At 41.6% G+C, this 19,827-nt stretch overlaps 1 protein-coding gene across 1 annotated transcript in view; it reads left to right on the top strand.

The window, feature by feature from the left end:
* LOC122944650 (sodium channel protein type 2 subunit alpha-like) overlaps positions 1-19,827 on the top strand; it is a 181,434-nt gene that overhangs the window by 119,850 nt on the left and 41,757 nt on the right. The window contains exons 20-23 of the mRNA XM_044303168.1: positions 3,276-3,408; positions 4,098-4,252; positions 5,392-5,565; positions 7,963-8,085. Of these exons, the coding sequence (XP_044159103.1) occupies positions 3,276-3,408; positions 4,098-4,252; positions 5,392-5,565; positions 7,963-8,085 (585 nt within the window). The remainder of the gene's footprint in view (positions 1-3,275; positions 3,409-4,097; positions 4,253-5,391; positions 5,566-7,962; positions 8,086-19,827) is intronic.

The raw sequence follows: 19,827 nt of genomic DNA, 5'->3' as shown, positions 1-19,827 counted from the left end.
CAAATCTGCTGACAGATGCCCTTTAAGCCGATCACCCTTGTTTATTCTTGTATAGGCCACCACTGATGAATTTATTATTTTGTAAAGTATCATAGAAACACTATAATACACACAAACATTGCACACTGGCAAAATAATCAGAAGGCACTGAAAATTATCATTCTTTTTTTTCTCGTAAATGCATGGAAATTGGTCCTAGAAAGTATAAAGTGTATCATTTCATCAGTATTCTCATTTCAATTTACACCTCCATGAATTTCTTAATGTGTCATAGTTTGACTTTTTTGCTTCCCCTTCTAACTTCCCACAGAGGTAACCTCCAAGTTGAAGGAGTCAAGAATTCAGCTCTGGTGTTTATTTTAACAAGACAGAGCAACGTGTCCAGTCAAGTAATATATATGGTTATGTTACTGACGACTATCGGTCTGCATGCTGCTCAGCTATGAGCCTTACCATCCATTGCAACTCAACAAAGAATATGCACAGCTATTCCAAGTGCTGAACTGTTTAACGTCACCATAGCATGATCATGCAGGACTGGCCAACCTACCCTGTTTTGTGAAACAATGAAATGCTCTGAGAAATAGCAAAACAGGTTAGGCTGTTACCACTCTCCATGGTGCTGAAATCAATCGAGCAGCATGTTGCTTTAAAAAATCATGTTTTCCATCAACGACCAAGTTGATGTTGCTGTCTACGGGCTGCATGTAGTAAGTGGTCCTTGATGCCACTTTACTTCAACAATGTGCATGCCATCCTCCTTGGGTGGAGGGGTGGGGAGGGAAATGAAATACAGTTACTGAATTAACTGCAAGAAGTGCAAAGTGAAAATGCAAAGGGAACATGCCTCATTTTTCCAACTTGATTCTCTAAAAAAAAAGTCAAAAATGTGGCCGAAAATTCAACAATAAAAATTGAATCCAAAGCGGATTTATAAAATTCTACTTTACTTCTAGCCTTAGGAAAAATAATGAATGAACCCTTCTTGCATTTCATCCATTACTTATCTATCTATTTATTCGGTTTGCTTGTGTTTAATTGAGGTTCAGATTCCCTCTACTTGTTGTTAAATTTGCACCTACCCTTTTCACAGAAGACACACATTTTCTATGAGAAGCATAGTCTTCTAAGTTGAGAGACCCATTACGACAGCCAAACCGATAAATTAGTGACCGTGCCATGGCATCTCAAATTCACAACAGATGTGTGCTTGCTTGCTTGGAGGCAATTGTTGGGATAATATTTTTTTTACAGGTTTAGCTCCCTGACGATACAGATGTATCTATGAAAAGCTGAGTTACAACCACTCTGGACACTATGGTGCTTGCCATTAATTGCTGTCACTCAGCAGGACGCCTGTGTGGCACATCAGGGTAGAGTACATTGAGTGTAACTGTAGGGAGTTTCTATATATTTACTTTAGGGGTGACAGTTCCTTGGACAGGTTGTTTCACCAAGAGAGAAAGAAAGTGATTGTTTGGCAACACTTTTTTCCTGTAGTGCCAACTACTGGCACCTCAGTACAATAATTGACCTACTATGGCTGCTTCTTAGCCCGGCAACCTAAAGGGCCCTAAAAACCCTCTGCCCCATATTAGAAGAATTATACCATAAGTTATATCTGATGTTTAAGGGGCTCAGAAGCTTCAAGTCTTGCCAAATCAGCTAGAGCAGAAATTATTCTTACTAAGCAGCATTCTAATCTGGCTTATACTTGGATGTTCTGAGTAGGGACCTACCTCTATGATTTACATTCCTTAATAAGGTGCTATGGAAATCTTTTGAGCCATTTTTTTAATTATTGATTTACATGTTATTTGGGCTAACAAACATTTTTGTACATGTTGCACCCTGTGGCTTCCGCAGCTTCTATGTTTCACAGTACAAAGCAGCTGCAGAATGCTATTTCCAGTGATAAATCTATCAGACTGCTCATCCTCCAGTTCCTCTCTGACCGCTGTTGAACAATCCTTCTAAGCTGAATAATGACGAAACCCAAGTTCACATAAGAGAACACTACACGTTGTTCTTGATCTCTTGAACGTCTTAAACTTTGGTCAGATTTTTTTGGATACATAATATTTCTCTTCTGTCTTTTAAGCTGTACATACAGTTTTAAGGTCTGTAAACTACCTGGTAAGTGTTGCATAGATGTTGGACTGGTCACTGTACCTTTTTGCACCACCAGTAATTATTGCCTGAACTATAGTAAGTGCATCTACTAGCTAAATAAGGATGGTTTGTATCAATATGCCCGGAAAAAAAGTTAAAGGGATTCTGTCACCAGGTTTGGGGCTATAGAGCTGCGGACATGCACAGCTAGATCGCCGCTAGCCTGTCCGCAATATATGTGTCCTATAGGGCTGTGTGGTTTTAATTTCTTTAAAAAAGGATTTTATAGATATGTAAATGAGTGTTGAATGTGTCCAAAAGGCTGTACTAACCTTCCTGGAGCCCAGCCGTGCCCAGCCACGCCCGCCTGTGAAGGAGCCCAGCACCGCCTATGTCTCCTCCTTTCATTAACGATAGATAGCCGTAATCTCGCGATGCGCGAGCTCGCGCATGCTCAGTTCTTTCCCTGAGGCTGATGCCAGCACAGGGAAGGAACACTATACCGGCACTGTGCATGCATGAGCTCGCGCATCGCGAGATTACCGCTATTTAAGGTTAATGAAAGGAGGAAACTTAGGTGGTGCTGGGCTCCTTCACAGGCGGGCGTGGCTGGGCACGGCTGCGCACAAGTAAGGTTCGTACAGCCCCTTGGACACATTCAACACTCATTTACATATCTATAAAATCCTTTTTTAAAGAAATTAAAACCACACAGCCCTATAGGACACATATATTGCGCACAGGCTAGCGGCGATCTAGCCGTGCATGTCCGCAGCTCTATAGCCCCAAACCTGGTGACAGAATCCCTTTAAAGAAAAAGTTATTACTTATATTATGAAGAAAGGAACTTGCATCCGATCCATAAAAAAGTGACCTGTGAAGTTTTCCTCAAATTAGCAAAAAATGCTGGAGGACCTGAAGCAGAAGAGACCAGTCTCTGCTTCATTATTTGTTTACTGTGTATAGCTTAAATATACTTCATGTTTATAAAGGGTATAATTTCCCAGAATATCCATAATGTAACTACACATGGCAAGTACAGTATGTAAGATATTCTATGGGGCAGAAAATGGACGTCTGACTGGTCAACTAAACGAGAATGCAATATGTAATGTTTGCATTGGTACAGAATATTATGTAATTGATGGGTTTTATTGCAGAAGGACAAACCTTCTATCTCCAGTTCCTCCGAAGGCAGCACAGTAGAGATAAGACAACCAGGAATGGAGCGAGAAGATGAACTCTTCGGCTTTGACTCTGAAGAGGCTCTTGAACCGGAGCCATGCTTTACAGAGGGTATACTCACATCTTACTTATTGCCAAACTATTGTTAAATGCTATATTTTAAAGTGAGCCTCCAGGATTATAGCTTCTGCTCAGAATTTACATCTCATGTTCAGGGCAAGAGCAAGGAGAGTGGGTGGTTCTGTACCAAGTCAAAAGCCGTTCCTACAACGCTATGGTTGGTTATAATTACTAGATTTCATACTGCAAAAATAGAGCTGTGTTACAGTAAGGACACAAGTAGTGGGCACAGTGCAACTAATGTCCACCTTGTCTCAACAGCGGCTGCTACATGTGTTCTTTCTCAAAGCAGGCCGTAAGTAGTAGATAAGATGTTTGGTTAAGGTTCTAGTTGCAGAAGTAGTTTTTGTGTCAGTTGACTGCAGCAGTTTTTTTAGCATTTCCAATAAATGTAGCAAAAAAAAAACACAGGACACAAATAACTATAAGGATGCTTGTACACAATGTGACGTAGGCAGTGGGATCTTCATGCAGCTCACCAGAAATTGTTGGGAGCATTTTTATTTTTTCTTTGGAATTGCTGGGCTGCATCTGTACTTGCCAAATAACATTTACAGGTGCTGGCTGACAATTATGGGTGCAGCCTGTAGCAACGTGTATGGAAAGCCTAGAAACATGTCCTGTAAATGCACCCTAAACTAATTATTATTTGTCCATTGCTTTTATATAATTTCCTTTAGACTGCGTGAAGAGATTTCCATGCTGCCAAGTAAATATTGCGGAGGGAAGAGGAAAAAGCTGGTGGAATCTCAGAAAAACCTGCTACCTTATTGTCGAACACAGCTGGTTTGAATCATTTATAATCCTCATGATCCTACTTAGCAGCGGTGCCCTGGTGAGCACAACAGTTCTCATTTTACTCACAAAGCGTAATCATTTCATTATTTTTCTGTAGCATGGCTTCTTAAATTCCAGAACATTTTTTTTTTTTCTGCTAGGTGACCTTTTTATGTGGGTGTTTTTTATGGTATATGTGGAAATTACCTATTTTTTTTACTTTTTATTTTAAGAAAATAAGGATAAAGCAGTTAAAAAGCAGCTGTAGGACCCTCTTAAACCAGAAATACTTTTTGGTAGAGGTGCTCATGCTGATTACAATGATACCTTTTATTTTATATGTAATTTAGGGTTTCAGCACACCTAGGGGTGTGTGAGCAGCCTGACGGCACATCCCATCTGTGTGAAATGCCTTCTGAGTGTAGTGTAGCAAGGGCCCACCCAAGCAGCTGTACAAATTGTGGCAACGCATCCTACACTGGCATAATAAAAGCAGATTACACATTTGCTCTACAGACCGAGGAGAATTGGGGCCCTGCACTGAGCCACCACAAGAGGGAGCTCAATGCAAAGACATCATATAACCTCATTTGCACTGTATAAACATGTTTGCAGTGAGCTCCTCCTAGTGGTAGCTGCAGGCAGACAACTTTGTAATATGTTAAATAAAGCTGGAGAATATATCAGTGTTGTTTTTCCCAGTTATCTGGTGTTAAATTCATTGATACATTTCCTGTTCAGGATGAGCACCATATTTAGAATTTGAAGCACCTGTTCCAGACACAAAAGTCGGATAAAGTTAGCGGGACTGAGGGAAACTTTTTTTAATTAAAATTCTTTTTGCTAAGTTTTACTTTGGGGCCCTGAGATATGGGTAGACATCTTGTCCTGGGAACATTCCAGGACGGGTTGCCAGCGGCCATGTTGATATATTGTTGATACATGTTGTTTGCTAAAGCAGATATATCAGAAAATCTGACAGATTCTCCTTATTGCCATGCATGAGCTGTTTATTTCAGGTGACAAAATACCTTATTTGAGTTCATGTTCTAACTTTTAACTAGTCAACTTTTATTTTATTTTATTTCAACCATCCATTAAGTTTTGTATTTATATTTAGCTGTTTTTAGGTCCAGAGTTTTGTTAAGAGCATAGCTATTGTATAGTCTCAAATACTATTACAAACTGTATTTTCAGGCGTTTGAGGATATTTACATCGAAAATCATCAAACGATCAAAACAGTGCTGGAATATGCTGACAAGCTCTTCACTTACATCTTTTTCTTGGAAATGCTTCTGAAATGGTTGGCCTATGGATTTGCAACATATTTCACGAATGCCTGGTGCTGCCTGGATTTTGTGATAGTAGACGTAAGATTTTAGTTTTCTTCTAATGGAATCTTTGGAGCATAATCTTGTATAAAAACTGTAGCTGTATAACATGAGCCACTGAAACTTTAAGACATTTGGGCGGGGGAGGAGGGGTGCTTATCCAAAGTGTTGTAAGATACAGTGGGGAAAATAGGTATTTAATACACTGGCGATTTTGCAAATTTTCCCACCTACAAAGAATGGAGAGGTCGTTACCTGTATAAAAAAAAACACCTGTCCACACACTCAATCAATCACACTCCCACCTCTCCACCATGGCCAAGACCATGGCAGAGAGCTGTATAAGGACACCAGGGACAAAATTGTAGACCTGCACAAGGCTGGGATGGGCTACAAGACAATAGGCAAGCAGCTTGGTGAGACAGCAACAACTGTTGGCGCAATTATTAGAAAATGGAAGAAACACAAGATGACTGTCAGTCTTTCTCAGTCTGGATGCAAGATCTAGCCTCGAGAAAGGTCAGGAATCAACCCAGAACTACACGGGAGTACCTGGTCAATGACCTGAGGAGAGCTCGGACCACAATCTCAAAGATTACCGTTAGTAACACACTATGCCGTCATGGATTAAATTCCTGCAGGGCATGCAAGGTGCCCCTGTTCACGCCAGCACATGTCCAAGCCTGTTTGAAGTTCACCAATGACCGTCTGGAAGATCCAAAGGAGGCATGGGAGGTCATGTGGTCAGATGAGACCAAAATAGAACTTTTTGGTATCAACACCACTCGCCGTGTTTGGAGGAAGAAGAAGGATGGGGGTGGAAACATCATCCTTTGGGGTGCTTTTCTGCAAAGGGGACAGGACGACTTCCCCGTATTGAAGGGAGGATGGTTGGGCCATGTATCGCAAGATTTTGGCCAACAACCTCTTTCCCTCAGTAAGAGCATTGACAATGACCCAAAACACACATCCAGAGCAACTAAGGAGTTGCCCTGTAAGAAGCATTTCAAGGTACCGGAGTGGCCTAGCCAGTCTCCTGACTTGAACCCAATCGAAAATCTTTGGAGGGAGCTGAAATTCAATGTTGCTCAGCGACAGCCCCGAATATTATAAAAGTTCGTTTTTATAAGAAACTGCTGAAGGAAAGTATGTAACACCATTATATTTTCATATATCACAGTATAAGGAATTTAACTAGCCCCCCCCCAAAAAAGAAGACTTTAGTGGGGTGACAGAAGCCCTTTAAGGGTCTCATACACATTAGTGAATTGCTGGCCAAACCCAACAAGACTGGCAGGTTCGGCTATCAGCCTAATGTTTATGGGCAGCTTCTGACACTACCCTGACAGAGAAGGTTCAAGCAAAATTAATTTTTTCACCAACTTTTCTTGTCCTCCCAGGAGATAATCCACCGCTATAAGTGTCAGGCAGTGGCGTTCTCCCCAGTGAATACACATACTGTACACATTCAGTTTGACTGAATGGGGAAGTCAAAACGATGTCAGGGGAGATAGCTGTCAGCCAAGCAATTCTTTGGCAGACAGATATTGAATGTGTGTCACAGCGGCTGCTGTACACCGCTGTTCCCCCGCTTACCGCCATGGTCCTAGGCCTCGCTGACCAACCCTTGCTCTCCTGCATGTACTAAAGAGGCTCTGCCTCGGTGTCAAGGTCCCTGTGTTTGCTAAGATCCTGATACTCATGTGTGGTCCTGACTTATACTTCGTTCCTGGATTCTGCTACCCATCTGATCCCTGTCTGCTTGCCTTGACTCTCCTGTTGCCTGACATGTTCCTGTGCCACCTGCCCTGACCTTTTGCCTGTCTGAATCCACCTCTGCCTCATCCTTCGGTCCTGCACTATTGCTCCTGGTAATGACTCTGCCTGCCTGACTACGCTTGTACTTCTGGTACCTAATCCAGTACCTCCTGGTCCACCTGGACCAGCTGCCTTGTGTCCCTCCCCTTCTCAAGAGGTAGCGAATTGGTGTTCCCCTCTGGAAAGTCTATCCTCACCATGAGGGGTACTGTGAATAATTGAGGGGTTCACTTAGACAACGCCCTTAGAGGAGGTGGGACACATGGCACCATGGGTTCACACCCGCTGGTTCGTGACAGTGTGTAGGGTTAGCTTTAGCCATATACATATTTCTCGATCTAAAGGCTAATGAAGAGAACCCTGGCCTGGACTTATCAATTTGCTGACCATCCAAAGCTATGAGTTATATGCAGTGCAATTTCCACTTCTAACAGCTTTAACTTGGGTTCCAATACAGGGCTCGCATAACCGCTTGGCTTCCCTAGGCCTCTGGTCCCTCAAACATTGGTCACTTACTCATCCACACAGTCTGCTGCCCCTAGTCAAAAATCTAAAAAATCTAAAAACTTTCAATTTATCATACGTTAAACTTACAGCTGTTATCTCCCTGTTTCTTAGATCTCCTTGGTTTGCCTTATAGCCAGTATGTTTAACGGGTCAGATTTAGGTGCGATTAAGTCACTAAGAACATTAAGGGCTTTGAGACCCCTGAGGGCATTATCGCGCTTTGAAGGAATGAGGGTAAGTTTACATTGTAATGTAAATGTATTCAATAATGTATATAAAATTGTAATTCTGTATTGTGTTTTTTAACTCACAACATAGTAGGTCCACCAAATATGAGCTCATTTTGGATAAACGCCACTGGTATTCGCCCTTATGATCAGCTGTTATCAGAGGGAGAAGTTGCTGGAGTGCCCAATCTGCTCTTGTTAACAGTGAGCGGTCCCAAATGGGAGACTATGGGATATATGCATTATCTAAAAGAGAATACTCCTTTACCCAATTATGTGTGTTACTATTGATCTTACTTGCTTATCCCATTAATTAGAAAGGCTCCACCCCACCCCTGCCACCCTTTTTAAAACATCATCACAGGGAAACCTTGTGCTGCAGTCAAGGTTCTGTCTGACGATATTACCTGTTTTTGGACAGTATAACTTACAAAAATAAAATACCCAGCCAGGTGTCTCCAATATGACAGCAGTGATAAATGTGTGGAAGGGAAATACTCGAGTGTGCGGGGATAAAATGGCTAATGAAGGGTGGTTCCCAGTGCTACATCTGTGGCGGAACTTGAAACTACCTGAACTGTACAACCTGCCTGACTTTGAATTCTGGTTGCAACACGGCATTAAATATTTTACCCAACTATATTCATATGGTAACTTTAAAACCTTTATGGAGTTAGGGGAATTTCTGTTATCCCAGTCTAGCCTATTTAGGTATTTTCAGCTCAGACGTGCATGTACAGAGCAATTTGAAAGGGACCTGATAAAGCTAGAGTACAGAGCAATTGAAATAATTGCACCACAAAAAGGTATGTGTAAGCCGGTGTCTTGCTTTTATTTGGATCGTTTGTCACAGCTTTCTTCACCGCTGTCCAGATCCTTGGTCAGATGGAAGGTGGACATTCCGGAGCTAGAAGATAGGCATGAAAAAGAGATAGTATATAACTGGAGAACTATAGTTATTAGCGCTAGAGATCAGTTGATTCAGATCAAATAGCTATATTGTATTTATTTAACTCCAGTTCGACTGGAACCAGGGGCGTAGCTATAGGGGGTGCAGAGGTAGCAGTCGCTACCGGGCCCAGGAGCCTAAGGGGGCCCAAAGACCCTTGTGCCACATAAGACACTGGCATTACAGATGGTGAATACTGGTCAATTTACACTTCTGGCTGGAGGGAAGGGGTTAGGTTAAGAATTTGGCATGAGGGGGTGCCCTTTCAATGTTTTCCTCAGGCAGCAGAAAGGCTATGTGCTCCCCTGCCCCTTGCCAACAAGCACTGAGGGACGGGGGCCCAAGCTAAACTCTTGCACCAGGGCCTATGAGCTTTTAGCTACGCCCCTGACTGGAACGTATATGCAAACTGGATAGTGCTCAGTGCACTAGATGTAATGGAGACAGGGAAACCCTGATCCACATGATCTGGAGCTGTCCGGTTACTGCTGCGTACTGGTCGGGGGTCCATGGGTTTTTGAACAGGAAATTGGGACTACCGGCGGTCTGCTCACCAGAGAATAGTCTCTAGGATATTATACCGGCTCCTAATGTTCTATGCTAGGAAATTCATTTTATTTAACTGGAAACCCCCTAAAAATCGCTTCTGTCCAACGCTGGATGCAGATTATAGATGCAGCTCTGCCGATGTACAGACTAACTTTCCAAGTGAGGGGAAAGCCGGAGAAATTGAAGAAAATCTGGGAGACCTAGTTGGTAGCCAGGGCACTAATCGCTTAGAGGTGGTGGGAGAGCCCGTGGCGCTGTGATGGGTGTGGATGTGTGTCTGCTAGTCAAATCTATGAAGTCAATAACATTGGGTTATAGCGAAAGTGGGGACATATATCCACATTACTGATGCTTTCCTCTTGTTGTACAAAATTGCTGTTGCCATGCATTACACCAGTGTGAGTGATTTTGGTTCTGAGACTTGCAAGTCTGTTATTGTCTTGAAAAAAAGACATAAAAAAAATCAACCCATAAAATGTAACAAATAGGAGAAAAACATATAAAAGAGAAAAATAAACAAACATGTTTTTCTACGGTAAATAAACCATATTAAATTGAGACATAATAATTTTTACTTATTTGGTGTCATTATGAGTCTATCAACCAGCACAATAAATTATTAAATGAAAGAATTTAGACCACTGGTGGAAAAAATAAAATAATAAAATCAGCTTTTTTTCAGCAGTTTTACCAGTGTAAAAATTACCATATTTTTCACCCTATAAGACACACCTGCCCATAAGACGCACCTAGTTTTTTTAGATGGAAAATAGGAAAAAATATATTTTGAACCAAAAGGTGTGCTTTTGGTGGGTTTTGAACTAATGGTGGTCTGAGGATGACATTATTATGGGGATCTGTTGAGGACACTGTTATGGGGATCTGTGGGTAACACTGTTATGGCGGATCTGTGGGTGACACTGTTATGGGGGATCTGTGGTTATGGGGGATCTGTGGGTGACACTGTTATGGGGGATCTGTGGGTGACACTGTTATGGGGGATCTGTGGGTGACACTGTTATGGGGGATCTGTGGGTGACACTGTTATGGGGGATCTCTGGATGGCTTTTATTGGGGTCTCTGGATGGCACTGTTATGGGGATCTGTGGATGACACTGTTATGGGGGGATCTGTGGATGACACATATATAGCATCTTATGCTATGTTCATCCACAGATCCCTTACATAACAGTGTCCCTGTAGTATGAATGACCCCCAATACAGGAGATGGGGGTCGCATCTGATTTTATAATGACAGCGGGGCCCGTGCAGTGACTGTATTCTACTACACTGGCCCGCTCACTGTATATAATCGTATCTGTAATTGTAGGCATTGTTAATGTATACAAATTCTGGGTATCAGCACCGGTATTACGGTACTTACAAGCGCTCAGTAGCAGAGAGGAGGGAGGAGGCAGGCCGTGAGGATTGGCGCTGGCAGCGTGAGTCACTTCGTCATGTGCCACGCCGCCTGCTTCATTCATAAAGTGGGCGGCACTGGCGCGTGACATAGTGACTCACGCTGCCAGCGCCCATCTTCCCGGTCTGCCTCCTCCCTCCTCTCTGCTACCGAGCGCTTGTAAGTACCATAATACAGGCGCTGATACCCAGAATTTGTATACATTAACAATGCCTTCAATTACATATATGATTATATACAGTGATCAGGGCCCTTGTAGTAGAATACAGTCACTACACGGGCCCCGCTGTCATTATAAAAGCAGATGCCGGCCCCCAGCCCTCCTCCCTCTCAGCTGATAAACCAGCCGCACGGCATCGCGGCGCAGCGTATCATTAAATATTGGGGATATGCAGCATTCGCCCCATAAGATGCACTGCTATTTTTCCCACACTTTTGGGGGGGGGGAAATGCGTCCTATAGGGCGAAAAATACGGTACTATAAAATGAAATGCTAATGTATATATATTAATTTAGATATCCAAAAAAACAAAACAAGTGATTAGAGATGAGCAAATCGAAGCTGACGAAGTGGAATTCGTTCCGATTTTCAGGAAAAATTTGATTTGCACAGAATGCAAATTTCCTTTGTGGTAATGAATCACATTTTTTCCTAAAATGGCTGCTGCACGTGTGAGGACATTGGGAAGGTGGGATCACCAGCACTGACTGGGGATCCAAATTTCCATTATACAGCTCTGTAATTCCATCAAACCGTTGTTTGATACAGGAATTAACAGGGGTTATTACAATGAAATATTTCTACGTTTTATTTGCCCTACTGCGGTGCAATTATATGTTCTAAAGCATTTTTTGTCTTGTATTAGTAGGGGAAAGGGGCTTATTAGCCGTTGTGTGGTGAAGTGCGAAAATTACAGCCCTTTTTGTCGTGTATTAGTGGCAAAAGTAAAATATATTTGCCACTCAGCAGTGCAGTTATCTGTTTTAAAGCCCTTTTTTGCGTGTGTTAGTGGGAAAAGGAAAAATATATTTTCCGCTCAGCGGTGCAGTGATATATTCTAAAGCCCAGTTTGCCGTGTATTAGTGGTGAAATAAAAATATATTCGCCGTTCAGCGTTGCACTTATCTGTTGAAAAGCCTTTTGTGTTGTGTAAAAGTAGAAAAACAATTAGGGCCTAATTACATTCTGCGGTGTAGTGAAATATTCTAAAGCCCAGTTTGCCGTGTATTACTGGAGAAATAAAAATATATTTGCCGTTCAGCATTGGACTTATCTGTTGAGAAGCCTGTTGTGTTGCGCAAAAATAGAAAAAAAATTGGGCCTAATTGCTGTTCAGTGGTGCAGTGATATATTCTACAGCCCTGTTTGCCATGTATTAGTGGCGAAATGAAAATATATTCACCATCCAGCGTTGCACTAATCTGTTGAAAAGCCTTTTGTGTTGTGTAATAGTAGAAAAAAATTAGGGCCTAAATGCCATTCAGCGGTGCAGTTATATGTGGTGAAGCCCTTTTCGCGGTATGGACCGAATTAGGTAGTAGTAAAAAAATTTATGTGAAACAGGCTTTTTTGTGGGAAAATTGATGGGAGATTGTAGACTTTCTTCTGTATGAACAGAATTCCATTATCCTTTCAATGGTGACATTTTTTATTTCAACCTTGCTTTCTTCGGGAACATTGATGGGTGATTGTACACCTCCTTTTGCTGTATGGACCGAATTACGTCATCGTGGGTCCTGCAGTAAAAATAATGAAGACGCTGATGACAACACACCAGCAGACTTTGGTGAACAGAAAGGTGTATGGTATAGTCCTGGAAGGGGTGCATATCCCACCCAGCTTCCTCAACTGGGCGAGGTAAATAAAATCCAGAAGATTAAAATGGTCTCAGCAATGTGTAGGTTGCTGAGATGGTTTTGTTAAGTTTATGGGCTGGATTTTATTGGACTGGGAGAAGGTAGGATTGGTAGAGGGACCTCCCCAGTCCACCCCATTCCGGGACAGGTTTCCCCTAGCCTGAAGGATCCCCAGCTGAAACCAGCTATGATTGTCAAGGGGAAATAAAGCACAGTGCAGGCTGTCAGTCTGGGGAGAGTAATGCCTTGAGAAAGTCTGGGAAGATGGCTGCCCCGCTGGCTAGAGAAGCCGAATTCTCTGTGTGGCCTGTGTTTAATAGGTGAACTAGGATCTTCACTATATTAACCAGAGCCCAGACAGGCAGGTGTTTTATTTTAGTTTGGTTTATGTTTTGTGGTGCTGGACCTTCCCCCCTACCCAGTGAATTATAACCTGTATTGCCGGAGTGTTATAAATAAAGCAACATTTTTACTTTAACCCTGTGGTCTGCAAGAGAATCTGTCACCACCGCCCTGCATGAGAGTGTAATCCGTTACACCATCTATTCACAAATAAATCAAGCATCTTCACTAAGTTGAAAACATTCATGTGTTTTCATCTGCTCCGTCTGCATTTGATCTCAACAGCACACAAGACATGACAGGAGAGCTTCTGCTTTGGAGTCCAAGTCCAGTTTCTTAAGATCAGAAGTTCCATCAGAATGGTGCATAACAATCTTGCTCCCTGTGCAAAGCCATAAAAAAAGGACTCCGTAGGCATACACATCAGAGGAAGCTGAAGCTGGTCGCCCCAATTTAAATTCAGGAGCAGAAAACAACGGAAGGCAAGTAGAGGTGGCTGAACTCTGCTTCTCTGTATCTCTTGTGAAGTAAATGTCTCCAGCTATGTCCCTCTCACGATTTCCAACAAATACATTATTTTCATGTAGAAATCCAAAAAATTAGTTGGAGGCATATAGTGTATGCAAGCTATGTGTGAACCCTCTCAATTAAGGGCCTACTTGCCATTCAGTGGTGCAGTTAAATGTGGTAAAGCCCTTTTTGCTGTGAAATTTTTTATGTGACACTGGCTTTTTTTCCAAAAATGTATGGGTGATTGTACATCTCCTTTTGTGGTATGGACCGAAGGACTTAGTGGTGAAATTCTTTATGTGAAACTGGCTTTTTTATCGGAAAATGTATGGGTGAATGTACACCTCCTTTTGCGGTATGAACCGAAGTACATAGTGGTAAAATTCTTTATGTAACACTGGCTTTTTTGTGTGGAAAATGTGTGGGTGAATGTACACCTATTTTTGCAGTATGGACCGAAGTACCTTGTGTTTAAATTCTTTATGTGACACTGCCTAATTTTTGGAAAATGTATGGGAGAATGTACACTTCCTTTTGCAGTATGGACCGAAGTACTTAGTTGTGAAATTCTTTATGTGACACTGGCTTTTTTTCGGAAAATATATGGGTGAATGTACACCTCCTTTCGCGGTATGGACCGAAGTATTGGTGAAATTCTTTATGTGACACTGGATTTTTTTTCAGAAAATGTATGGGTGAATGTACATCTTATTTTGCAGTTTGGATTGTAGTACTTAATGGTGAAATTCTTTATGTGACAGTTTTTTCCCCCCGAAAATGTATGGGTGAATGTACACCTCCTTTTGCAGTATGGACCGACTTACTTAGTGGTGAAATTCCTTATCTGAGACTGGCTTTGTTTCGGAAAATGTATGGGTGAATGTACACCTTCTTTTGAGGTTTGGACCGCAGTACTTAGTGGCGAAATTCTTTATGTGACACTGGCTTTTTTTCCGAAAATGTATGGGAGAATGTACACCTTCTTTTGCCGTATGGACAGAAGTACTTAGTGGTGAAATTCTTTATGTGACAGTGGCTTTTTTTTCCGAAAATGCAAGGGTGAATGTACACCTCCTTTTGCGGTTTGGACTGAAGTACTTAGTGCTGAAATTCTTTATGTGACACTGGCTTTTTTTCAGAAAATGTATGGGTGAATGTACACCTTCTTTTGCAGTATGGGCTGAAGTACAGAGAGGTGAAATTCTTTATGTGACACTGCCTAATTTTTGGAAAATGTATGTAAGAATGTACACCTCCTTTTTCGGTATGGACCGGAGTACTTAGTGGTGAAATTCTTTATGTGACACTGGCTTTTTGGGGGGGAAATGTATGGGTGAATGTACACTTCCTTTTGCTGTATGGACCGACTGACTTACTGGTGAAATTCTTTATGTGACACTGGCTTTTTTTCAGAAAATGTATGGGTGAATGTACATCTCTTTTTGCAGTATGGGCTGAAGTACTTAGTGCTGAAATTCTTTATGTGACACTGACTTTTTTTCGGAAAATATATGGGTGAATGTACACCGAAGTACTTCGTGAAATTCTTTATGTGACACTTACTTTTTTTTGGAAAATGTATGGGTGAATGTACACCTCCTTTTGCGGTTTGGACTGAAGTACTTAGTGGTGAAATTCTTTATGTGACATTGGCTTTTTTTCAGAAAATGTATGGGTGAATGTACACCTTCTTTTGCGGTATGGGCTGAAGTACATAGAGGTGAAGTTCTTTATGTGACACTGGCTTTTTGGTGGGAAAATGTATAGGTGAATGTACACCTCCTTTTGCTGTATGGACCTTTGTACTTACTGGTGAAATGCTTTATGGGACACTGCCTTTTAAAAAAAAAAATATATGGGTTAATTCTTTATGTGACACTGGCTTTTTTTCGGCAAATATATTGGTGAATGTACACCTCCTTTTGCGGTATGAACCGAAGTACTTGGTGAAATTCTTTATGTGAAACTGGCTTTTTTTTGGAAAATGTATGGGTGAATGTACACCTTCTTATTGTGGTATGGACCGAAGTATTGGTGAAATTCTTTATGTGACACTGGATTTTTTTCGGAAATTGTATGGGTGAATGTGCACCTCCGTTTGCGGTATGGAACAACTTACGTAGCGGTGAAACTCTTTATGTGACACAGTTTTTTTTCCGTAAAATGTATGGGTGAATGTACACTTTATTTTGCGGTATGGATTGAAGTACTTAATGGTGAAATTCTTTATGTGACACTGTTTTTTCCCCTGAAAATGTATGGGTGAATGTACACCTCTTTTGGCGGTATGGACCGACTGACTTAGTGGTGAAATTATTTATGTGACATTGGCTTTTTGTTTCAGAAAATGTATGGGTGAATACACACCTCCTTTTGCAGTATGGGCTGAAGTACATAGTGGTGAAATTCTTTATTTGACACTGGCTTTTTTTTGTTGAAAATGTATGGGTGAATGTACACCTCCTTTTTGCTGTATGGACCTTTGTACTTACTGGTGAAACGCTTTATGTGACACTGCCTTTAAAAAAAAAAAAATATATGGGTGAATGTACACCACCTTTTGCTGTATGGACCGAAGTACTTAGTGGTGAAATTCTTTATGTGACACTGCCTAATTTTTGGAAAATGTATGTAAGAATGTACACCTCATTTTTTGGTATGGACTGGAGTACTTAGTGGTGAAATTCTTTATGTGACACTGGCTTTTTTTGGAAAATGGATGGTTGAATGTACAGCTACTTTTGCAGTATGGACCGAAGTATTTAGTGATGAAATTCCTTATATGACACTGGCTTTTTTTTTCGTAAAATTTATGGGTGAATGTACACCTCCTTTTGCGGTATTGCCCGACTGACTTAGTGGTGAAATTATTTATGTGACACTGGCTTTTTTTTTCAGAAAATGTATCGGTGAATGTACACCTCCTTTTGTGGTATAAGCTGAAGTACATAGAGGTGAAATTCTTCATGTGACACTGGCTTTTTGGGTGGAAAATGTATGGGTGAATGTACACTTCCTTTTGCTATATGGACCGACTGACTTAGTGGTGAAATGCTTTATGTGTCACTGGCTTTTTTTTCAGAAAATGTATGGGTGAATGTACAGTCGTGGCCAAAAGTTTTGAGAATGACACAAATATTAGTTTTCACAAAGTTTGCGGCTAAACTGCTTTTAGATCTTTGTTTCAGTTGTTTCTGTGATGTACTAAAATATAATTACACTCACTTCATACGTTTCAAAGGCTTTTATCGACAATTACATGACATTTATGCAAAGAGTTAGTATTTGCAGTGTTGGCCCTTCTTTTTCACGGCCTCTGCAATTCGACGGGGCATGCTCTCAATCAACTTCTGGGCCAATTCCTGACTGATAGCAACCCTTTCTTTCATAATCACTTCTTGGAGTTTGTCAGAATTAGTGGGTTTTTGTTTGTCCACCCGCCTCTTGAGGATTGACCACAAGTTCTCAATGGGATTAAGATCTGGGGAGTTTCCAGGCCATGGACCCAAAATGTCAACGTTTTGGTCCCCAAGCCACTTAGTTATCACTTTTGCCTTATGGCACGATGCTCCATCGTGCTGGAAAATGCATTGTTCTTCACCAAACTGTTGTTGGATTGTTGGAAGAAGTTGCTGTTGGAGGGTGTTTTGGTACCATTCTTTATTCATGGCTGTGTTTTTGGGCAAAATTGTGAGTGAGCCCACTCCCTTGGATGAGAAGCAACCCCACACATGAATGGTCTCAGGATGCTTTACTGTTGGCATGACACAGGACTAATGGTAGCGCTCACCTTTTCTTCTCCGGACAAGCCTTTTTCCTGATGCCCCAAACAATCGGAAAGAGGCTTCATCGGAGAATATGACTTTGCCCCAGTCCTCAGCAGTCCATTCACCATATTTTCTGCAGAAAATCAATCTGTCCCTGATGTTTTTTTTGGATAGAAGTGGCTTCTTTGCTGCCCTTCTTGACACCAGGCCATCTTCCAAAAGTATTCGCCTTACTGTGCGTGCAGATGCGCTCACACCTGCCTGCTGCCATTCCTGAGCAAGCTCTGCACTGGTGGCACTCCGATCCCGCAGCTGAATCCTCTTTAGGAGACGATCCTAGCGCTTGCTGGACTTTCTTGGACGCCCTGAAGCCTTCTTAACAAGAATTGAACCTCTTTCCTTGAAGTTCTTGATGATCCTATAAATTGTTGATTGAGGTGCAATCTTAGTAGCCACAATATCCTTGCCTGTGAAGCCATTTTTATGCAAAGCAATGATGGCTGCACACGTTTCTTTGCAGGTCACCATGGTTAACAATGGAAGAACAATGATTTCAAGCATCACCCTCCTTTTAACAGGTCAAGTCTGCCGTTTTAACCCAATCAACCTGACATAATGATCTCCAGCCTTGTGCTCGTCAACATTCTCACCTGAGTTAACAAGACGATTACTGAAATGATCTCAGCAGGTCCTTTAATGACAGCAATGAAATGCAGTGGAAAGTTTTTTTTGGGATTAAGTTAATTTTCATGGCAAAGAAGGACTATGCAATTCATCTGATCACTCTTCATAACATTCTGGAGTATATGCAAATTGCTATTATAAAAACTTAAGCAGCAACTTTTCCAATTTCCAATATTTATCTAATTCTCAAAACTTTTGGCCACGACTGTACACCTCTTTTTGCAGTATGGGCTGAAGTACATAGTGGTGAAATTCTTTATGTGACACTGGCTTTTTTGGGGGGAAAATGTATGGGTGAATGTACACCTCCTTTTGCAGTATGGACCAAAGGACTTAGGCTACTTTCACACTAGCGTTAGGGTGTCCGCTTGTGAGCTCCGTTTGAAGGGGCTCACAAGCGGCCCCGAACGCATCCGTCCAGCACTAATGCATTCTGAGTGGACACGGATCCGCTCAGAATGCATCAGTCTGGCAGCGTTCAGCCTCCGCTCCGCTCAGCAGGCGGACACCTGAACGCTGCTTGCAGCTGCGGCCGTGCGGAGGCAAGCGGATCCGTCCAGACTTACAATGTAAGTCAATGGGGACGGATCCGTTTGAAGATGACACAATATGGCTCAATCTTCAAACGGATCCGTCCCCCATTGACTTTCAATGTAAAAGTCTGGACGGATCCGTTCAGGCTACTTTCACACTTAGAATTTTTTTTACAATATAATGCAGACGGATCCGTTCTGAACGGATCCACCGTCTGCATTATATGAGCGGATCCGTCTCAGAAGGATCCGCTCTGAACGCAAGTGTGAAAGTAGCGTTAGTGGTGAAATTCTTTATGTGACACTGCCTAATTTTTGGAAAATGTATTGGAGAATGTACACCTCCTTTTGCGGAATGGACCGAAGTACTTAGTGGTAAAATTCTTGATGTGACACTGGCTTTTTTCTGAAAATGTATGGGTGAATGTACACCTCCTTTTGAGGTATGGACCGAAGTACTTAGTGGTGAAATTCTTTATGTGACTGTTTTTTTTTCTGAAAATGTATGGGTGAATGTACAACTCCTTTTAAGGTATGGACCAAAGTACTTAGTGTTGAAATTCTTTATTTGACACTGGCTTTTTTTCGGAAAATGTATGGTTGAATGTACACCTCCTTTTGCGGTATGAACCGACTTATTTAGTTGTGAAATTCTTTGTGACACTTGCTTTTTTTCAAAAAATGTATGTGTTAATGTACACATCCTTTTGCGATATGGACCGACTTACTTAGTGGTGAAATACTTTATGTGACACTGGCTTTTTTTGGAAAATGTATGGGTGAATGTACACCTTCTTTTGCGGAATAGACTGAAGTACTTAGTGGTAAACTTCTTTATGTGTCACTGGCTTTTTTTTGGAAAAGTATGGGTGAAGGTACACCTCCTTTTGCAGTATGGAACGAAGTACCTAGTGGTGAAATTTTTTATGTGACACTGCCTTTTTTCCGAATATGTATGGGTGAATGTACACCTCCTTTTGAGGTATGGACCGAAGTACTTAGTGGTGAGATTCTATATTTGACACTGGCTTTTTTTCAGAAAATGTATGGGTGAATGTACACCTCCTTTTGCGGTATGGACCGACTTACTTAGTGGCGAAACTCTTTATGTGACACTATCTGTAAAGAATAAATCAAG

This window comes from Bufo gargarizans, chromosome 8, assembly GCF_014858855.1.
Source record: "Bufo gargarizans isolate SCDJY-AF-19 chromosome 8, ASM1485885v1, whole genome shotgun sequence".
Taxonomy (NCBI): domain Eukaryota; kingdom Metazoa; phylum Chordata; class Amphibia; order Anura; family Bufonidae; genus Bufo; species Bufo gargarizans.
The sequence above is the reverse complement of the archived record's forward strand: the minus strand, read 5'-3'. Positions and strand labels throughout refer to the sequence as shown.